The 20,271-nt window shown below is 36.0% G+C and overlaps 2 protein-coding genes and 1 long non-coding RNA gene across 9 annotated transcripts; 2 read left to right on the top strand and 1 right to left on the bottom strand.

The window, feature by feature from the left end:
• Positions 1–158: 158 nt before the first annotated feature.
• Positions 159–2,571, top strand: LOC145218070 (uncharacterized). Of its 5 annotated transcripts, none has more exons than XM_080085459.1 (3): positions 723–790; positions 919–998; positions 1,080–2,571. In XM_080085459.1, exons 2-3 carry the CDS (start codon positions 986–988, stop codon positions 1,967–1,969), a joined length of 903 nt encoding a protein of 300 aa, XP_079941585.1. In that variant the 5' UTR covers positions 723–790; positions 919–985; the 3' UTR covers positions 1,970–2,571. The 5 variants fall into 5 exon arrangements, with proteins under 5 accessions (XP_079941587.1, XP_079941585.1, XP_079941588.1 ...); XM_080085460.1 differs by having other exon boundaries at positions 734–800; XM_080085461.1 differs by lacking the exon at positions 919–998 and having other exon boundaries at positions 159–800; positions 1,229–2,571.
• Positions 2,572–6,921: 4,350 nt separating this feature from the next.
• LOC145218072 (uncharacterized) lies at positions 6,922–9,544 on the top strand. Its single transcript, XM_080085464.1, has one exon. It carries the CDS (start codon positions 7,586–7,588, stop codon positions 8,456–8,458), a length of 873 nt encoding a protein of 290 aa, XP_079941590.1. The 5' UTR covers positions 6,922–7,585; the 3' UTR covers positions 8,459–9,544.
• A 1,878-nt stretch (positions 9,545–11,422) lies between these two features.
• On the bottom strand, positions 11,423–16,069 carry LOC145218094 (uncharacterized). 3 transcript variants are annotated; one of them, XR_013857540.1, is made up of 4 exons: positions 14,776–16,069; positions 14,532–14,631; positions 11,797–14,229; positions 11,423–11,730 (listed from the first exon to the last, which is right to left on the bottom strand). It is a non-coding gene; the product is annotated as an uncharacterized LOC145218094 (long non-coding RNA). The 3 variants fall into 3 exon arrangements; XR_013857541.1 differs by having other exon boundaries at positions 11,423–11,690; XR_013857542.1 differs by having other exon boundaries at positions 11,423–11,942; positions 12,674–14,229; positions 14,776–16,068.
• Between the last annotated feature and the right edge of the window lie 4,202 nt (positions 16,070–20,271).

Genomic DNA, 20,271 nt, shown 5'->3' with positions numbered 1-20,271 from the left:
CAACACGATAAACGTTAAACGGACGTTCTAATGCCGATAACTTATCGGTCGCTTTTGCACCATTGAGCTAGGTGTTATCACTTGACCATTGATGCACACTGCGTTTTTTTTTTGTGTGTGTTTTACCACCCTTGTTGCCATATAAAAAAAATTGTGTTTTTCATTTATGTCATTACCCCGATGATCGTATGGGACATCGAAATGTGGGCATGTTACAATAAAAACTACTGGAAGAGTTAAATTTTTGTTGATGTGTAGTATGTATCACGGATAAAGAAAAAAAAACATGTAAAACAATTGTATAAATGCTAACATATTGTTACAGTGAATATAGTGTTACTACCAGGCATATTTTAAGCATGTTGAGAAAGACGTTAAAGCAAAAACGTAGATAAAAACCTTTGTTCAGCAGTTTAAAGCGACCGATAGGTAATCGAAATTAGAACATCGTTTTTTATATTCATCGTGTTGGCGCGCCAGTAAATGTTTCACGATTTAAAAAAACTCTTTTTTGTAAGCTTAGTCTCTTTGCCAATCGCACCAGCAGCTGCAGAATTGATAAACTCATCTCGTCGTTGCATGGCTAGCCTAGACCGATTTCAACGAAGCCCATTTTGCTATGTGTCTTTGGTGTTCCTTTAGGTGCCCGTTCAATGATGCCAGGCACTTTGACATACAAAGGCTTTGGTTTAACGGGAGGTGGGATTTCAACTATATTTTATTCCTGGATACAGAAATTTCGACACCCCTGGATGGTACACTTTTTTGAGCGTGCATCACAAACCAACAGGTATTGCAAGGTACCTACAGTTTAAGATTGATATAAAAAACAGATGCTCTAATGCCGATTAGCTATCGGTTGCATTTGCAACACTTAACAACGATTTTTATCCACGTTTTTATCTTCGTTTACGCCAGTGTTCGGTAACTGACATTACCCTGATGTAGACACCCGGTATATGACTTGGATACGTACATTTGCCAGATGAACAAAACAGGTAATATGTTTCAGCTCATAACATATTCATCGCAAATCAGTTCAACCATTTAGTTAAAATACCCTGAATAACTAATTTTAGGAAAGATGACATCAAAGGATTTGGGCGTGGATCAAAGTGATATTTGTGATCAAAGGTTTCTTGAAGGTGGAAATGTGAAACGACATGTGCTGAAACACAGCCTTGAGAAACTTCAGCGATGTGATGTTTGTGAAAAAACTTTCACCCAGAGTTGGATTTTAAAAAGACACATGTTGACTCACACTAACGCGAAACCGCATCGATGTGATACATGTGATAAAAGATTTGTTCAAAGTGGAGATTTGACAAGACATATGTTGACCCACACCAAAGAGAAACCTTGTGGATGTGATTTTTGTGATAAAAGATTTGCACACTGTGGAACTATGAAAAGACACATTTTGACTCACACTAAAGAGAAACATCATCGATGTGATGTTTGTGAAAAAAAGTTTGCTCGTGGTGGAGATTTGAATAAACACATGTTGATTCACACTAAAGAGAAACCTTATGGATGTGATTTTTGTGATAAAAGATTTACACAGTGTGGAACTTTGAAAAGACACTTGTTGTCTCACACTAAAGAGAAACCTCATCGATGTGATGTTTGTGAGAAACGGTTTGCTCATGGTAAAGATTTGGAAAGGCACATGTTGATTCACACTAAAGAGAAACCTCATCGATGTGATGTTTGTGAGAAACGGTTTGCTCGTGTTAGAGATTTGGAAAGACACATGTTGGTTCACACAGATGAGAAACCGTTTCGATGTGATCTTTGTGATACACGATTTACACAGAGTGGAAATTTAAAAAGACACTTGTTGACTCACACTAAACGGAAACCTCATCGGTGTGATGTTTGTGAAAAGAGTTTCAGTGTCACTTCAAATTTGAAAAGGCACATGCTAACCCACACTGAAAAAAAATCCTCATCCATGCGATGTTTGTGACAAAACATGTACCAAGTCTGGAAGTTTGAAAAGACACATGTTTTCTCACACTAAAAAAAATATCAATTGATGTGAAATTTGTGAAAAGCCATTCAATGTCGTTTCAAGTTTGAAAATACACTTGTTGACTCACAACAAAAAGTAACTTTACCAGTGTGATTGATGTTCACTAAAAGGTTTCCTTGGCCTGACAAAAATTTTTGGTAGGGATTTTGTTTCCGAACAGAGTAAAAAGCATGTATCACGCAGAATAAGAATATCTACCGTAAACGTTGTTCGGCGCCAGTCCATGGGATATCCGATTGCTTTACTTAAAGGAAATTCTGAACGATAATAAAATAAAACACTTGGGTTCGATCTTTTGCTTCATAAACTCGGTTGAAAAAGTTTCATTAAAATCAATAACAGCCAAATTGTTTATTTTCACCGACAAAAATAAAAAAACTGGTTCGTTTAAACATGGTGGTAGGCTTCAGCATTGTGGATGTTCTCGTTTAATATTGTTTTGTATTTCATGTGGTTGAAACAATGTATTTTACTTGTACTGAACAACAATAAACACGTTGTACGTAACATACAATACTTTTCACAAGTATTCCATATATATGCAAACTCTTTCATGTTATGATATTGAGATGGTTATAAAAAGATAATATATGCGCTGAGTATTTAATAGTTTGACCACATCAACTCTAGTTTTTCGCTCAACTTGGGAAAATGTTCAAAAATACCTACCACTCTACACAGAAAATTCAAGATAAAACCGAAACGAATTAGTAACTGAAAATTCATGAATAACAGTGATTATCTTATAGGACATAGTCTCCAATGAAGCAAGATTTTGTTGGTTGTGTGACTTGACAGTGCTCTCTTTGAATTTTTTATTTGAGTTAACACGCAATCTATCTTAACTCAGTAGAGAAACGGAACAAGATAAAAAAATAAACGATTCAGACTACTGACGCATGTTATCAATAAAACGTTAGGGCTTAAGAGCTAAAGGGCAGAGTCTTAGTGTTTTGTTTTCGCTACCTATACTTCAAACGCCTTCGGTTTACGGCAATTTAAACAATCGGTATTAGGTGTCGTACCGTGTCGAATATTTTCTATTTAATTCCAAACGTTTTTTTTTTTTTTTATGGTACCTGCCCAAGCTCGTAGAAAAAACCGTTAAAATAATAAAATTACTACGTAAAATAAGTAATGGTCTGAACTATAGTATCAATGGACTTTAGTATAAAAGTGTAACGTGGTCAGGCACGTAGATAAAAATATTGAACAACGTCACCTTTTACAAATCGCTCACACTAGTAACTGGATAAGTTTGACCAACTCCATTCCTGACCGAAAAGACCAGATAAAACTATGCGCAGTAACGCCTGACCTAACCTTACCTTCAACCACCTTTCATTCGTACTGCGATTTTCGGTGCATATCTTAGTTTAGTAGATAAAATGTTTGAAATCATTTTGAGCTCACATCAGCCGTTTGTGGCAATAAATCACCACACAACTGTATTGCTACTTGACACGCAGAAAAACGCACCGTAGGCGAACTCTCGCTTATTTCTGCGCGATTTAAGAGCCCGAAGTCTGTTAAGCACGAAACAAGGCAGGAAAAATAAAGCAAACAAAGTTTTTGTAGGTCTGAGTGCAACGTTTGTGCCTTTTGGGGTCCCTTTGCGATACTGTTATCTAATTGCGAACCCCTTTGAGTTATAAATATTTTTGTGCTTTTAATAATCAATCTCGTTATGCGCGAATTAACAAGTTGTCGCGAACTCCCTGTTGAGGACCACTGGTCTAAACAGACTTAAAGCCTCACACCTACGGCTCCGTACAAGCAAAATGCACCATTGGTAAAAAGAGCTCAAAAATAAATTTACATCTTATCTATACTTGCTAATATTTTCATGTCTCAGACAACTCCTGTGTATCCCAAAAAAATGATGAACATTTTTTTTTCAAACAATGCTTACTCAGTTGCAGTTTACAATATGCTTTAATACAGCTTTGACTTACTTACACACGTCTGTTTGTTGCGCGTGTCTGTGCTAGCACAAAGAAAGCAATAAGTAACAAAAGGCCAAATAGAAAAGTGTTTACTCGTTCGTTACTTTGACTACAGCGAGATATATTGCTTCAAATAAAAGTTGCAGGTGTTTCCCGCATTATATATGCAGGTGAATATTGAACACTTTACAAACCTGAGCAATTTTGCAAGCGCTAATGAAAATCTGTCCTTGCAGTTAGTTTGGCCAATTTCAAACCAATATGATATATATATCGTACACGCTTGTAATCGGAAACGCTGAAAAACAGAATTGTTGCACAGCTGACTGTAATATTGCGAACCCAGCAGACATGGGGCAATTCGTATTCATCATTCGTATTCGAATGCATTCGAATATAGGTTTTACCACCTTCGTGCTGTATTCGAATGATTTTGGCTTTCATTCGATAGTGCATGAATACAATTCGAATGGTTGATGTTAATTTTTGAGTAACAATTCACGAATACAAAAGCTTGAATAAATTCATTCGAGTACAATTCGAATTGTTGTAGGTCTTTGCCAACTTAAGAATTGGCAAATTCGAAAAAACGATATTTTTTTACGAATACAATTCAAATTGTTGTCCGTCTTTAACGACGTAACAATTCGTAAAATCGAATACATGACTACATTTTAACGAATACAATTCGAATTGTTGTCTGTCTTTGGTAACGTAACAATTCGTAAAATCGAATACACGACTACATTTTACGAATACAATTCGAATTGTCAAATACCTCAAAATATAGTAGTCGAGAATATGTTGCCACATATTTTTGCCAAATAGATTCGAATACAATTCAAATTGGCAATGATCTGTGACCTGATTTGACAAGTTTTGTTTATGTTACGAAACAATGACACATAGAAGTTTGTTTGTGACGTTACATAAATGGAATTGTATTACAAAGCTTGCAACATTGGTTTGTTCTCAGCACATAGCGTGTTTGTGAAGCGAAAATCTCATGTTAATTACATCAGTCAAGCTAATGTGGCAAAACAAAGCTCGTTGGTTTACATTTTCACCAATAAATTTGCAATTCATAAACCCATATGTTACTTTTTGTTCGAATACCATTTGAGTTTCGGGGCTCTTTCATTTTACACAACTACAAACACCCGAATCGGTGCATTCGAATGCTATTCGAATTGTTGGCTTCTAACAACGACTGTATTCATGAATACGAATACACACTTGGGGTTTATTCGGATAGTATTCGAATTACACGCTGCTGTTTTTGGTCAAACATTCATGAATACAAATACTTGAAACATTTTATTCGAATACAATTCGAATTGCTGTCACCTTAACATTACGAAACAATTCGTGAATACGAATGCTTTATTGGCATTATTCGAATACAATTCGAATTGCTGAAGTTCAAAAAAAGTGTAAGTATTCATGAATACGAATACATGGTTTGGTTTATTCGAATAGTATTCGAATAACATGTCGTTGTAGTTAGGTCAACAATTCACGAATACAAATACTTGACTCGTTTTATTCGAATACTATTCGAATTGCTGTCACGCAAAAATTACCAAAGTATTCATGAATTCGAATACAGTCATGCAGGTATTCGTAAAGTATTCGAATACAGGACGCGTGTATTCGACCCCATGTCTGGAACCCAGATGGTGTCGGCAGACTTATAAATTTTGATTTACAGATTGTTGATTTTGCATTAGTGTTTGTCCTGTTTGCAATCGGTGCCTTGTTTAAAAAACATTATAATGCCCCAAGTACAGGTACGTTAGGTTTGCAAATTGTTTAAACATGATTTAATTTGAGTATTGGGATTGAATATCATTTGGTTGGTTTACATGATATGTTAGTGCTTAATGCTTTATACTTCGGTCTTTATTACATCAGGGAAGTAATGGGTAGTACGAATAAACTGCTGATGCCAGGCATACTGTATCAACAAATTTGTAGCTCTTCCAGCAGTTTTGATTATAATATGCCGACGTTTCGATGTCCCATACGAGAAACCTTTATCAGGGTAATGACATAAATTGAGAACACAAAGTTGTTACATGGCAACAAGGGTGGTAAAACACACACAATACGCAGTGGTTAAAAAAGCAGTGCGCGCCAATGATCGAATGATAACACCTAGCTCAATGCTGCAAAAGCGACCGATAAGTTATCGGCATTAGAACGTCCGTTTTAGCGTTCGTCATGTTGGTGCGAAAATGTATGTTCCGCGACTCTAGGAAACCTCACTTGTGGAAGTCGGTTTCCCTGCAGCAGAAAAATTAATGGTGTGATTACTCACATTAGCATGTTTTGCTAATGCCGATTTTTTTGCATCTTTCTTGACCACATCCCTTTCATGTTCTTTTTGGCGTGTACTCAAAGACCTTCCCGTCTCGCCGCGAAATCTCATTACACTTTACACAGGATATTGCGTACACCACGCCCTTTGTTGCGTTTGGATCTATGGTGACTTTGGATTGCGACAGCATCTGACGTAGGGTGTTGACTGGTTTAATCCCTCCCGAGTCCCCAAAATCGGTCAACATGCGACGGATTACATCCGTTAACTTAGGAACGTAAGGCAAAGTGACAAAAGCACGCTCTTTGGACTGAATCTTTTTCCGTGCAATCTTGGTTTTTCGGTCACTGATAATCACACCATTAACTTTTCTGCTGCCAAGGTGTTAGCGAGGAAAACTGATTTCCACAAGCGAGGTTTCCTAGATTCGTGGAACATACATTCTCACACCAACACGATAAACATTAAAATGGACGTTCTAATGGCGATAACTTATCGGTCGTTTTAGCACCATTGAGCTACGTGTTATCACTCGACCATTGATGCGCACTGCGTTTTTTTACCACCGCACTTGTGTTTTACCGCTTTTTTGCCATATAACAACTTTTAGTTGATAATTTATGTCATTGCGCTGATGAAGGTGTCTCGTATCGGACATTGGAGCGTCAGCATACGATTATAAAAACTACAGGAGCTAAAAATTTGTTAATGTGTAGTATGTTTCACCTTAGCACGTATTTTGATGGAAAATTTTAGTAGGATGTAAATATATTTATGATATATATGCAAAAGCTTTGGTTTAAAGGGTGGTGGGACTTCAACTGTAGGTACCTGGATGTGCTGGTTTGTTTGTAGACAAAAACAAGAATATTTTATTCCTGGATACAGAAATTTGGATGGTACACTTTGTTTAAGCGTACATCCAGTATTACAAAGTACCCACAGTTTTAAAATAAATATAAAAACAGATGTTCTAATACCGATTAGCTATCGGTCGGATTTGCAGCACTTTTTATCCATTTTTTTATCCACGTTTATATCAACGTATTATCGTCCGTTTCGCGGCATTGTCTTTTTCGTGTTCACTCTCTTGCTGTTATAAGAACCACTGGTTGGCTAGCTGACGTTACCCTTAGGTAGACGCCCAGCGTAAGACGTCGAATGACTTCTTTACATTTTTTAGAGGAAATCAAACCCTATCTTGTTTCAGCTCATAACACCTAAATCGTAAAACAGCTTAAACATTTTTTGTTTATAATACCTGAATAACTAATTTAAAGAGAGATGACATCAACGGATTTGGGCGTGGATCAAGCTGATACTTGTGATCAAAGGTTTTTGGAAGGTGGAAATGTAAAACGACATATGCCAAAACACCGCATTGAGAAACTTCGTCGATGTGATATTTGTAAAAAAACATTTGCCCAACGTTGGATTTTAAAAAGACACATGTTGACTCACACCAAAGAGAATCCTCATCGATGTGATGTTTGTGAAAAAACATTTGCCCAAAGTTGGATTTTGAAAAGACACATGTTGACCCACACCAAAGAAAAATCTTATCAGTGTACTGTTTGTGGAAAGACATTCACTCTGCTTGGAGTATTAAAAAAACATATGGTGACTCACACCAATGAAAAACCTCATCGATGTGACGTTTGTGAAAAAGAGTTTGCTCGTAAAGGTGATTTGAAAGAGCACATGCTGACACACACAAATGAAAAACCTCATCGATGTGGTGTTTGTGAAAAACGATTCGCTCGTGGTGGAGATTTGAAAAAACACATGTTGGTTCACACAGATGAGAAACCGTTTCGATGTGATCTTTGTGATACACGATTTACACAGAGTGGAAATTTAAAAAGACACTTGTTGACTCACACTAAAGAGAAACCTTATCGATGTTTTGTTTGTAAGAAACGGTTTGCCCGTGGTAGTACTTTGAAATCACACATATTGATTCACACCCAAGAAAAATCTCATCGATGTGATGTTTGTGAGAAACGGTTTGCTCGTGGTATAGATTTGAAAAGACATATGTTGACCCACACTAAAGAAAAACCTTATCAATGTGATGTTTGTGAGAAACGGTTTGCTCGTGGTAGTACTTTGAAATCACACATATTGATTCACACTAAAGAGAACCCTCATCGATGAGGTGTTTGTGTGAAAAAGTTTGCTTGTAGTGGAGAAAATTAACATGTTGACTCACTCTAAACCACTAATGAGAAGCCCGATTGATGTATTGCGATTTGTTGTCATTTTAAATTTAAACAAACACTTGTTGACTGACGATAGACAGTGACTTTACCGATATGATGTTAGTAAATGGACATGTTTTGGCTGAAATATCACCTTTTTTCGACTTTTATTTTACCAATGTGAATAAAACATGTATCATACAGAGTAACAATAAAATCGTTACGTTTTGTACATGTAACGCTGTTCACCAAACCATTGCACTGTAAATTATGTGAACAAGTATGTGCCAGTCGATGGGATATTATGAGATGCATCCTATTTCTGTTCATCTTGATGTGTTTAAAATCATATAATCCGCAGCGAAATTCACATCTCGTAAATTGCACCGCGAACCTTTTAGCAAACATGACATCAAAATTAACGTGCATCGTGTTGTTTGACGAGGTGATAAAATCCACAAATTTACGACCGTTTAAACAACAACCGCATGACATAGTTTACTTTGTGGTTTAGTTTTCCCATGTTGGTCGCAGGTGCAATGGATGAATAGTCAGCAGTCAAAGTACTTGCCAGGTTTCATATCCAATTGCATTGTAAGATAACAGTTTCCAAAGGTTTTGTTGGATTAATCTTAAAAAAAAAGTTGTTGCGACGCAAATAGTTGAAGACAATTACCTAGAAACACGCGTGTGGACGTTGACTATATCCTACTTTACAGAAAATATTAATAGTTCACAATGGTCTCGTTAGTGCGCTAAAGACAGGGTTGCAACACCGTCCTTGTTTCTAAGATTTCTCCTTTTTTGAAGGGTAATGTTTCAGAAATGGCCTTCACGTTTTTATTGTATTCAGGTTTACTGTGACATGATAGCTGGTGGTGGTGGATGGATTCTCGCGGCCACTATCAACGATAATGATTTAAGTTTAGATTAAAGTTATAGTGATTTGTGGTTTGTTATGTCGTCAAACAACAACGAAAATGTTATGGGTGAAAAAGAATATTTTCTTCACTAGAAAATTGTTCTTTCGTGTTTCCTTAATTTCAGATGATCAAATTTGGATGAAAACGAATACATTCGGAACATTCGACAATTGCACCAAATCAGATTTCAAAAGTCAAACTTATTATGAATATCAGGCAACTATTTTCTTGTATAATGCATTGTATTTTTAATCAACTGCTAGTTTTTAGGAAAAATACGTTATGTTACGTTATATTACCAATCAAACACCACTGGAGGTTAGCAGAAAGCAGAGTGTTTTGCAATATCAAACAGAGAACGGGTTGATGCAAATATACGGAGGAAATTTGCACGAAGTGTTTAACTTTCGGCATCCACTCAAACCAAAAAATGGTAAGACAAACACTTACAATGTTGTTTTTGCAGAGAATTTAATCCAATAAATTATTAAGACTGTCCGTGAAAAAAAAATTACTGTTAATGTAGATTTACCTGCAAATGCAATGTTTGATATCAGCACCGATTGAACCATTTTAACGTAGTACCATGTAAATGTATTTGGCATTAAATCAACTTTTTTCAGTTTTTTATCCCGATGTGAATTCGATGTTGGATCGACTTCTTTATCCAAGTGTTATGGAATTGAATGATTAAAAAATTAACGAAGTATGTTATTGTAGATTTTCTTAAACCCAAGTCAAACTTGCTATTCTTGCGATTACGAAGCAAATTGTCAAACTGGTTACCTACTAGACCAGTGGTTCTTAACCTTTTTGGTGTGGTTTCCCATTAAAGTAAATCACCAAGTTCAAATTTCCCCCTCTGTTATTTTTATAATGATGTTTTGTGCCAAACATTAACAAAAAAATTGGTCTTTAATCGAAATAATTTTGTGAAGCGATTTGGTCGGGACCTTAAAGGGATATACTGCTATTTTATTTAGTTTGATTAGTGATTTCTTGAGAAAGTCATCGTGTGGAATTTCGAAAAATCTCACGTGCTTGCATTAGTCATTTATTGCATCACAACCAACAGATCAAATGCATTTATTCGCGAACAATAACAAAGTCATTGATACTTTTAGTAATGTCTGTGACGTAACAAACGATTTTTGGATTTTTATGCGCCTTGCAAAACTAGATGTAGTTAATCTTACATGTTGCGGAAAATAATGTATTAAATTAACTTTCGACGTTTAATTTCAACCCACGGGCCCGAGTTTGGTGACTTCTGATTCACATAATTTCCCTCTAAAACCATCCCACTAGTGGGAAATTTCCCACCGGTTAAGAACCACTGTACTAGACTATGGTTTAGATCAGTGCTTTTCAACCGGGTGTATTGTACACCCCAGGGTGTACCAGATTTTTCAAATGGTGTACCGCTCTGACGGGGTGTACAGTTGCAATAATACAATATAATGTATACTTTAACTTATTTACCTATGACTAGGTATCGCAATAGGCAGCTTTACGTTTTAGTCTAGACTGACTGAACTGTACTATACATGGTACAACTGTTTCTCAGTTGTATATATCTTGTAAATAACAATATTCTATTTGTGACGTCATAATTAATTCATCATTGAACAAACAGAACTTTTCCTAAAAATTGTTGTTTTTTCAGTAGAGAGTAGATTACAAATTAAAGTTTTTACCGAATTGTTTCCTACAAAAAATAGATGGTAATGGATTTACATTGTGCTTACCTCATTCCAGCTGGGACCACAGATTCAGTGTATTACAAGCAATTCTATTTGAATAAGGTATTGAATAGGCAATAGGAACCATGACTCTTAAAGAACTGCAAACTGAACTGCAAGAAATGCAAAAGAAATTGGATATTTTATTCAGCGTACAAAAAAATATTGAAGAAATTAAAGAAGCTTTACATGAGGCAAACACAGAGGCAGCATTAGTAAGACAAGAACTACTGAACACAAAACAAGAGTTACGTCGATGCCAAGAATAAACAGGAAATGTGCAACAAAAACTAAACAGTACTATTTACAAATTGGACAAACTTGAACAATATGGACGGAAAGAAAGCATACGGATTTATGGACTACCGGAATCAGACACTGGAAATGATGATGGGGAAAAACTTTTACATGATGTGGCAAAGCAATTGCAAATTTCTTTGTCGCCATCAGATGTTCAAAGAGCCCACAGGGTTGGCAAAAAGAGAGAATCCCGCCCCAGACCAATAATTGCCAAATTCGTATCCTTTAAGAAGCGTCAGGAATTCATGATGAAAAAAAGGGAACTTAGAAACCAAAAAATTTATATAAATGAAGATCTGACACCTATAAGGTACAAACTTATGTATTACCTGAAACAAACCCCAGCAGTGGAAGCAACTGGCAGTTCATATGGCAGAATCAGTATAAAAGTGAATGGAAAGTGGCTGCAAATTGACTCGCCAGAAGACCTTCTGAAAACTGGACTTGAAATTGATTGGAATACAGTACAACAAATCTATGAAAGATAAGTTTGTTTTGGGTTTAATGTTTATGTGGTTTTTGTGTGTCAAGTAAATATGCAATGGATTCCGGAAAAAAAAAATATTACACAAAACAATACTGATTGTGATAAAATAAGAAATGAATCATTTGAAAACATGGGACAATGTAAAGTTGAATCAATAGGAGCATTAAATCGATCAACTGAAACACAAACAGATAAAACACTGACAATCCTGCACTGCAATATACGGAGCCTAAACAAAAACAAGCACAAACTTGAGGAGTTACTAGCAGAAATGAAAATTCAACCAAACTTTATTCTATTGTCAGAAACTAGAATAAACATAAGCCAAGCCCCATTTAATTTTGACATAAACGGATATTGTTTTTTTCATTCTGACTCCACTACGAAGGCAGAAGGTGTTGGCATATATGTCAACAAAGACATTTCAATAAAATTAAGAAACGATTTGCATATTCCCACCGTTAATCAATGCGAAGATTTATGGCTGGAAACTAAGAATAGGAACAATAGCACCATTATCATAGGTGTCATATACCGTCACCCTAATTTTGACTTTTCAGATTTTGAAATTGGCTTTGCAAAGCGTTTGGACCAAATTCAACAAAACAATTTCACATACTACATAGGAGGGGACATCGACATAAATTTGCAAAATGTCAGCTGCATACCGAAAATAAAAAACTACATTAACACAATTCACAGTACTGGCTGCAACATACCAATCGACAAACCAACCAGATATGGGCCTTTTAGTCAGCCATCAATACTTGATCACTTTTACACAAACACTAGACATATGGTATCTCCTGCAATTATAAAGTTTGACATATCAGATCATCTACCAATTATTTTATCAATTACCTCCACACAGACACTTCATACCAAGCCAGTTTTATCATACACTCGCTCATTAAAAAACTTTAACATTGAAAACTTTTTGACAGATCTGGACCTCCGGTTGTTGTTTGAATTACAACAATCAGAGAGTACAAACATCACAGATCTAGAAAACAAATTCACCTCTTTCATTGACATTTTTGCTAAAACCTTGCATGATCATGCACCACTGCGCCCCTTGTCAAGAAAAGAAAACAAACTTAAACAAAAACCATGGATTTCAAAAGCAATCCTAAGGTCAATAAAAATCAAAAACAAAATGTTTAGAGAATGCTACAAAACTAAAAGCATTACAAAAATTCAAAAATACAAAACCTACAGCAACATATTGAACAGTGTTAAAAGGGTGGCAAAGCAGGAATATTACCACACACAGCTAAAATACAGTGCAACTTCCACACAAACATGGAAAACTATAAAATAAATAATTAATAGCACAACAAATAAAACAGTCATTAATCAGATAACTAACAATGGTAGCAAAATCACAGACAGCCTGAAAATAGCACAACACATGAACAAACATTTTGCAGCAGTAGGTCAGACACTGGCACAAAAAATCACACCCACACAAGAACATTTTACAAAATTTTTAAAACAGCCATGTCCAAATTCCTTTTTTCTGCCACCCATAATCAACATTGATGTACAGAGACAAATTCAACTTTTAGCTGACAAAAAATCACAAGGTCCACATCACATTCCAATTCGGTTTATAAAAATGGCAAATGAAGTCATCACACCATATTTAACAGACTTATATAATGAATGCATAATGTTGTCATATATTCCCAAATGTTTAAAAATTAGTCACATCACACCAATACCCAAAAATAAAAATCCGACCACATGTTCAGACTTTCGGCCAATCTCCATAACTCCCATTTTCTGTAAAATATTTGAAAAACTTTTACTAGCTCCATTGACAAAATTTATTGAAAAACATAATGCCATCTCTGAGCACCAATTTGGGTTCCGTCGACAACACTCAACAGACCTACTAACAGCTGACCTTTATGAAAATATTTTGCATAGCTTAGACCATAAACAATACCATTGCACTATATTCATGGACCTCTCCAAGGCATTTGACACAATCGATCATGGTATTTTAAAGCACAAATTACAACATTATGGTATACGTGGTGGGCCGTTAGATTTGCTCATGAGTTATGTGACCAATAGAAAACAACACACAAAAGTCAACAACACTTTATCAAATGCATGCACACCATCACACGGATTACCTCAGGGCAGCATTTTATCACCACTATTGTTTCAAATATATGTCAATGATCTACCACTATCCAGCCCCCTCCTATGCAGATTATTCGCAGATGACACAATCCTCTTTCAGTCTGACAGCTCACTAACAAGCCTAAACAACAAAATTCAATGCGGAATTACAGGAGCAGACATTTGGATGCGGTGTAATAAGCTATCAATTAATTACCAGAAAACCAATTTTATGTTATTTCATAATACTCGTCCACCTGATCCACTACAATTTTTGGTTACAATGAATAACCAACCAATTTTAAGGACTAATGTCACCAAATACCTTGGACTTTATATAGATGATAAACTTACATGGAAAAATCATATATCATGCATATCATCAAAAATAGCTAGGTCAATTGGGATAATTGCTAAAATAAAAACTTTTGTCAACAAACCTACACTTTTAACTCTGTACTATGCGTTGATTCATCCACACCTTCAATATTGTGTGTTAAACTGGGGACGTGCTTATCCCACCAATTTGGCCCATATTCAAGTACTGCAAAATAAGGCAATAAGACTCATAAGTAACACTGACATCAGAACACACATGCAGCCAATATATAAAGACCTACGGATACTTGACATTAATGACATGCTTCATTTGGAAATATATAAATTTATGTACAAATTTGATAAACACCTTCTGCCTTCGGTGTTCAACCAATATTTTATACCAACAAGTCCACGATCACAACACCAGGCAAACCAAATTCCAAAACTATCATCATCCGCAGGTACAAACAAACTCAGGTCTCAAATGCCTACAATACTTTGCAATTAATCTTTGGGCCCAAGCTCCAAATTCCGCAAAAACACTTGGGTACTCAAAATTTGTCTCCCATGCAAAGCGCAGTATCATACAATAAACTTGTTGACAAATACGCCCTTGACAAAAACGCACATGTTGTTTTGAAAAAAAATCCCATGCGGCAGAAGAATCCTGTTGCAAACATTGCTTATTTTTCGTTTACAGTTTGTTTATTTTTTGTTTACAGTTTGTTTATTTTTTGTTTACAGTTTGCTTATTTTAAATTGGCTGCAACGATGTCATCTTTTCAGCTCGTGTTTTTCGGTATCTTATTTATTTATTTATTTTCATCTGTTCTCTCGTCATCGTTTTTGTTTTTTATTTCCTCACGCAGCCTATTTTCGGTTCGTTAACTATTTATCCACCCGCTTTCTACTTTTTGTATACATTTCGCTTTACTTAGTTCGCTACTGCAATGCAATTTTTTTCTTTTCATCTGCGTGCTCTTGTCATCGTATTTCTTTTTTTCTTTCGTCATCGTATTTCATTTCCTCACATATTTTCGGTTTGTTTATTATTTATCTAAACGCATTCTATTTTTGTTTACACTTTGCTTACTTAAGTTCTCTACTGCAATGTTGTTTTTCAGTCCATCATATAAAGTTACGGTTAGCAGTTTTTTATCAATTTTTCCTCTTTTTTTCTGTTCCTTCGTCATCTGTTTATCTGCTTTCCTTTTTCATTTCCTTATGTGCTTTCGGTTTGTTTATCATTCTTTCACCTGTACTTCTTTTCATAATCACGCCCTCTCATAATCACACACATTGTTTTTTGTTCTATGCGTATTTTTCCCCATTTGTCACCGGTTTTTGCTATCGTAGTTCGTTGTTAGCTGATCTTTTTTACTCTGGTTTTCCTACCACAATCGTCTTTTTCGTCCCGTGCCCTTTTTCGTTTCTTCAGTACATTTTGTAGTACACTTGCTTGTCGATCCATCTCTTTTTCGTTTTTGTTCTTTGCTTAAATGTAAATAGGCAAATTTTTCCGATGGGTGATTATTTTCTTACCTTTGTATGTTTTCTGTTTTGTTTATTCATTTGATTGCCTGTTTTGAAATCAAGGGTGGCTGACAAGGTGACCTTAGGGTCTTTCGCCACCCTGCCGCTTAAACAGCGCAAAAAAATAAATTACTTACTATTACTTACAAGTTTTTTTGACCTTTTTGACCGGGGTGTACAATATTCAAGTAAACGTTAAAATGGTGTTCCACTTTAAAAAAGGTTGACAAGCACTGGTTTAGATTTCGGGTAACTCTGAGAACTTTTATTTTTTCCGTTCTTAATTTTAACGTTTCTATTCAACTATAAAGATGTGACCTTGGCAACATGATGCGATCCAATCGAACAATGCATCCTTTCTTTGCTCTGTTTGCGGTGGGAAATTTTGATCACTGCTTCGACTATTTCTACTTTCAGGTGAGCGAATATTGAAACAAAACATTGTTTTCGGGTATTTTGCGTCTTTGATATTTATAGGTAAAATCATACCGATCAAAAACAGATTTAAAAGATTAAAAAAAAGGAAATCAAACTCTCAACAATTTCTTTTTACATTATGAAGCACAACGTAGAAATGAGACGACATCTGCCAGCTTGTGTGATGTTTGGTTTTATGTCATTAATATTAAGGTACGTTGGGTTCGTATTGGCAAAATTGGCGAAGCTTTAAATAGGTTTGACGAATTATCTCGTATTCAATTCTAACGTTGTTGCTACAAAACTTACTATTGGGACGATTTCTAATGTGTTTGCTAATCGGCTACCAATCGATTTGTATTGATGCTTTGCTTGTAAACGAAATTTTTAATTTTGTTTTGTTGGATCATGACTAAACGAAATGCAGCTACACCGTATTCATGACATAAAATATTAGACAGTGTAAAAGATTTCCTAAAGATACGATAGAAACTAAAGATTGAGGGGACATTATAGTTCCTGTTTTCGAACTAATTGTACGCTGTTTGTGACGCGAATATATATTTGCACCATTGCCATACCAGTTTGTATTTTCTTTTGGTCATTTTTTTCTGTGGTAAACGAATGACATCACTGCGAACGTTAAGCGAACTTTGGCCGACAAAGGAAATTTGTGTGCGCTCAACGAGGTAATTTCCAGTTCGTGGTTCAGTGCATTGCTATATCAGAAACGCTTTGATCAATAATAACATCTGGCTATTAGTTTAAAGTGAACTAGAAATGTAGACTTTTGTAAAGTGTTCTTCTTTCCCGCGCTTGAAACTATCTGGCGGCGTTTCTTTCTGTGTTTTTTTTTTTTTGTGGCACCCCCATCCCCCCGCCCCCATTCGTTTTATACTCACTGCGCTCCACACTCACTTTCTTGTGAGCTCTAGTCACATTACGCCTTATAATACGATGTAACTACAACGCGTTTACCCATTATCCACCGATTGTGCCCGCAGCATATTTCCCCCCTATAACGTTTTCACTTTGTGCAGTTGTTTCCGGCTTGGTGATTGTTTTAGTGCAATTGTTTTGCATCAAGCGAAATAAATTAATCTTATTGCTCTTTGTTTCATGCGCCCTGTAAGCACGTCTATTATTACGCTTTGTATCAACATTAAAAATCGACAAAAACGCCCATTTTGCATCCAATTAACCCAAGACAAATGTAGTTTTTTTGCGACCACTTAAAAACTGTTTGTTTCAAGTTGAAGCAACTCAATACCAATTTTATTTTTATTTTCCTTGTAACGCGGATATATTTACTACAGTGCAATAACAGTTTGTATTTTTATTTATTAATTTTGGTCTGCGGTGAACAAATGAAATCACAGTCTACGCGAACGTTGATCCAGGAAGGAATTCTCTGTGCACCCAACGGGGTAATTCCCGGTTCGTGCTTTTGTGCATTGCTTCCCGAATAATGTCAAACAGACTCCATTATGTTTATAAGCGTACAGAATTTTCTAAACACACATGCCAACTAAAAAGAACGTAACAAAACACAGCAAACACTTTGTTACATGCACCAGTTAATGTTTAATTAGATATTTGTGTTTGTTTTAATGAGCACAGTTGCTCTAATTGTCCGTTTAATGTTGCGTTGTTAAATTGGTTGTGGTAAACTATCTTGATATTTTTAAAGAATTTTTGGTTTACAATTATACTGCGCCATACCAAGTATTGTTTCACAACAAACTGGTTGTGAAGCACGTCTATTATGAAACTTGACACCTACTCTGTACCATAATTTGCTTTTACATCTCTATTAATGACAGCACCCCACTGCGCCTAATAAACACGTCTATTACTACGCTTTGACAACATTGGAAAATCGTCAGAAGCGCACTCTTTGCATCCAATTCACCCAAGACATATGTGATTTTTACAACCAAAAAAAATTGTTTATTTTTAGTGGTAGCAACACCTTAATACCGATTTTAATTGCATTTTCCTTGTAACGTGGTTATATTTACGTCAGTACCATAACAGTTTGTAAGTTATTTATTTTATTAATTTTTCGTCTGCGGTAAACAAATGACATCACAAGCGAACGTTGACCCAGGAAGGATTACTTGTACACTCAACGGGGTAATTCCCAGTTCGTGCTTCGGTGCATTGCTTCTCAAATATGCCTGGATTGCAACAGCCACGGTATTTACATTGAGACATGCACGCTTTGTTGCGACAGATACGTTGGCCAAACGAAAAATACGTTTACAACAAGGTGGCGTAGTCATCGCGCAGCATGGAAAAGATTTGCCATCACATAGCACCAACACAAGGATGACAAAGCTGCGCTTTTTCGCCATTACGAACAGAAGCATATGTCTGCGCTCGTTAAAAAAACAAACATCGCACAGTGTTTTTCGGTCATATTGCAGAACAACCTGTGCTACAAAATTTAGATATGGCCGAAGCAAAGTGGTTGGGGTTGATTAACGGCAAAATAAACATACAGCGCATGATACTACCGCGTGTTCGCTAAATTCGTTTTCCACGCATTCCCCTCAACCTAATTACTGTCTTATCTTTTTCTGTTTTGCAACACACCTGCAGCAGACTTGACAGTCCGATAGTAAACAGTTCGGCGTTCACTCTCGAAAGTTTCTTCACCAGTTGCATGTTATACTGGCAGCTTGTTTTAGTATTTTATTGTTTTTACTGTTTTACTATGCGTTTCTAACAGTATTGTATTCGCTTACAGAACTGAAGATGAAAAAACGTTTTGGTGAAATATATGTTCCATGAAACTATTGTGTACAACGATTGATTCTGTTTGGCCTAGGGTTTATACACTGGGTTTTGAATTGCTTCTCAAATAATATCTATCAGAAAACAAGATTAGAAGGGGGTTATTGAACATTCAACGTCAACTAAAAAGGTAACACTACACACGAAATACCGAAACACTTTGTTATTTGCACCATAATTTGCTTTCATACCCTTATCAAAGACAGTAGCCCACTTTGTTTATGCGTATTTTTAAAACGTCTAATACTACGCTTTGCATCAACATTGGAAAATCGACAGAAGCAGATGTGATTTTGACGACCAGATAAATACGCTGTTTAATTTTTGTTGAAGCAATATCTTAAAACTGATTTTTGGCTTATTCTTCTTGTAATGCGGATATATTTTCTCCAGTGCTATACTAGTTTGTATTTGCTTGTCTGCGGTAAACAATGACATCACAGTCTAAGGCTCTAAGCGAACGTTGACCCGGAAGGAATTCTCTGGGTATCCAACGGGGTAATTCCCAGTTTGTGCTGCAGTGCTTTGCTTGTCAATAATAGCAATCAGGAAGTAAGCTAGGAAGGGGATTATATGGATTCCAGTATATTTATAATCAGCGTGCAGACACGAAATTTGTTCAGATAGGAAATATTACTGGCGTCTGAACGTGAGAAATTCAAACAGCTTCTGCCATTTTTTAACCAACTGAAAAACTTAGCGAGAGGAAAATTGTTCTTAATGCCGCACTGAGCAGGGTAACACATACCCTACCTAACTTTTTGAATGCCAGGCGTCGCTTCTCCCTTGTGATTTGTAATGTGGTGAACTGTTTGTTTGATGCGAATACTGACTTGCAGTGTGGTGTGCTTTAGCGATTAGTTAGGTACAGTTGTTTCGCTTGGTGCTGACTACAAAACGAAGTATTTATACAAGTATAAGTAAACAAAAGGTAACGTTTAAGTCAATTTCCTTTTTTTATTCTTGAGCTGAAGTAAATCAAATCACCTGACTGTGTATTTTCCACTGCAGCTAAGGTATACAAATCATAAGCATGCTGCTGTTGCTATTGTTTCTATCGATTTCTGTCCGATGCACGGAAGGTGAATGTCCGGGCGAGGATCTCACTTTCGCT

This window comes from Phallusia mammillata, chromosome 3 (assembly GCF_965637545.1).
Source record: "Phallusia mammillata chromosome 3, kaPhaMamm4.hap1.1, whole genome shotgun sequence".
Taxonomy (NCBI): Eukaryota; Metazoa; Chordata; class Ascidiacea; order Phlebobranchia; family Ascidiidae; genus Phallusia; species Phallusia mammillata.
The sequence above is the reverse complement of the archived record's forward strand: the minus strand, read 5'-3'. Positions and strand labels throughout refer to the sequence as shown.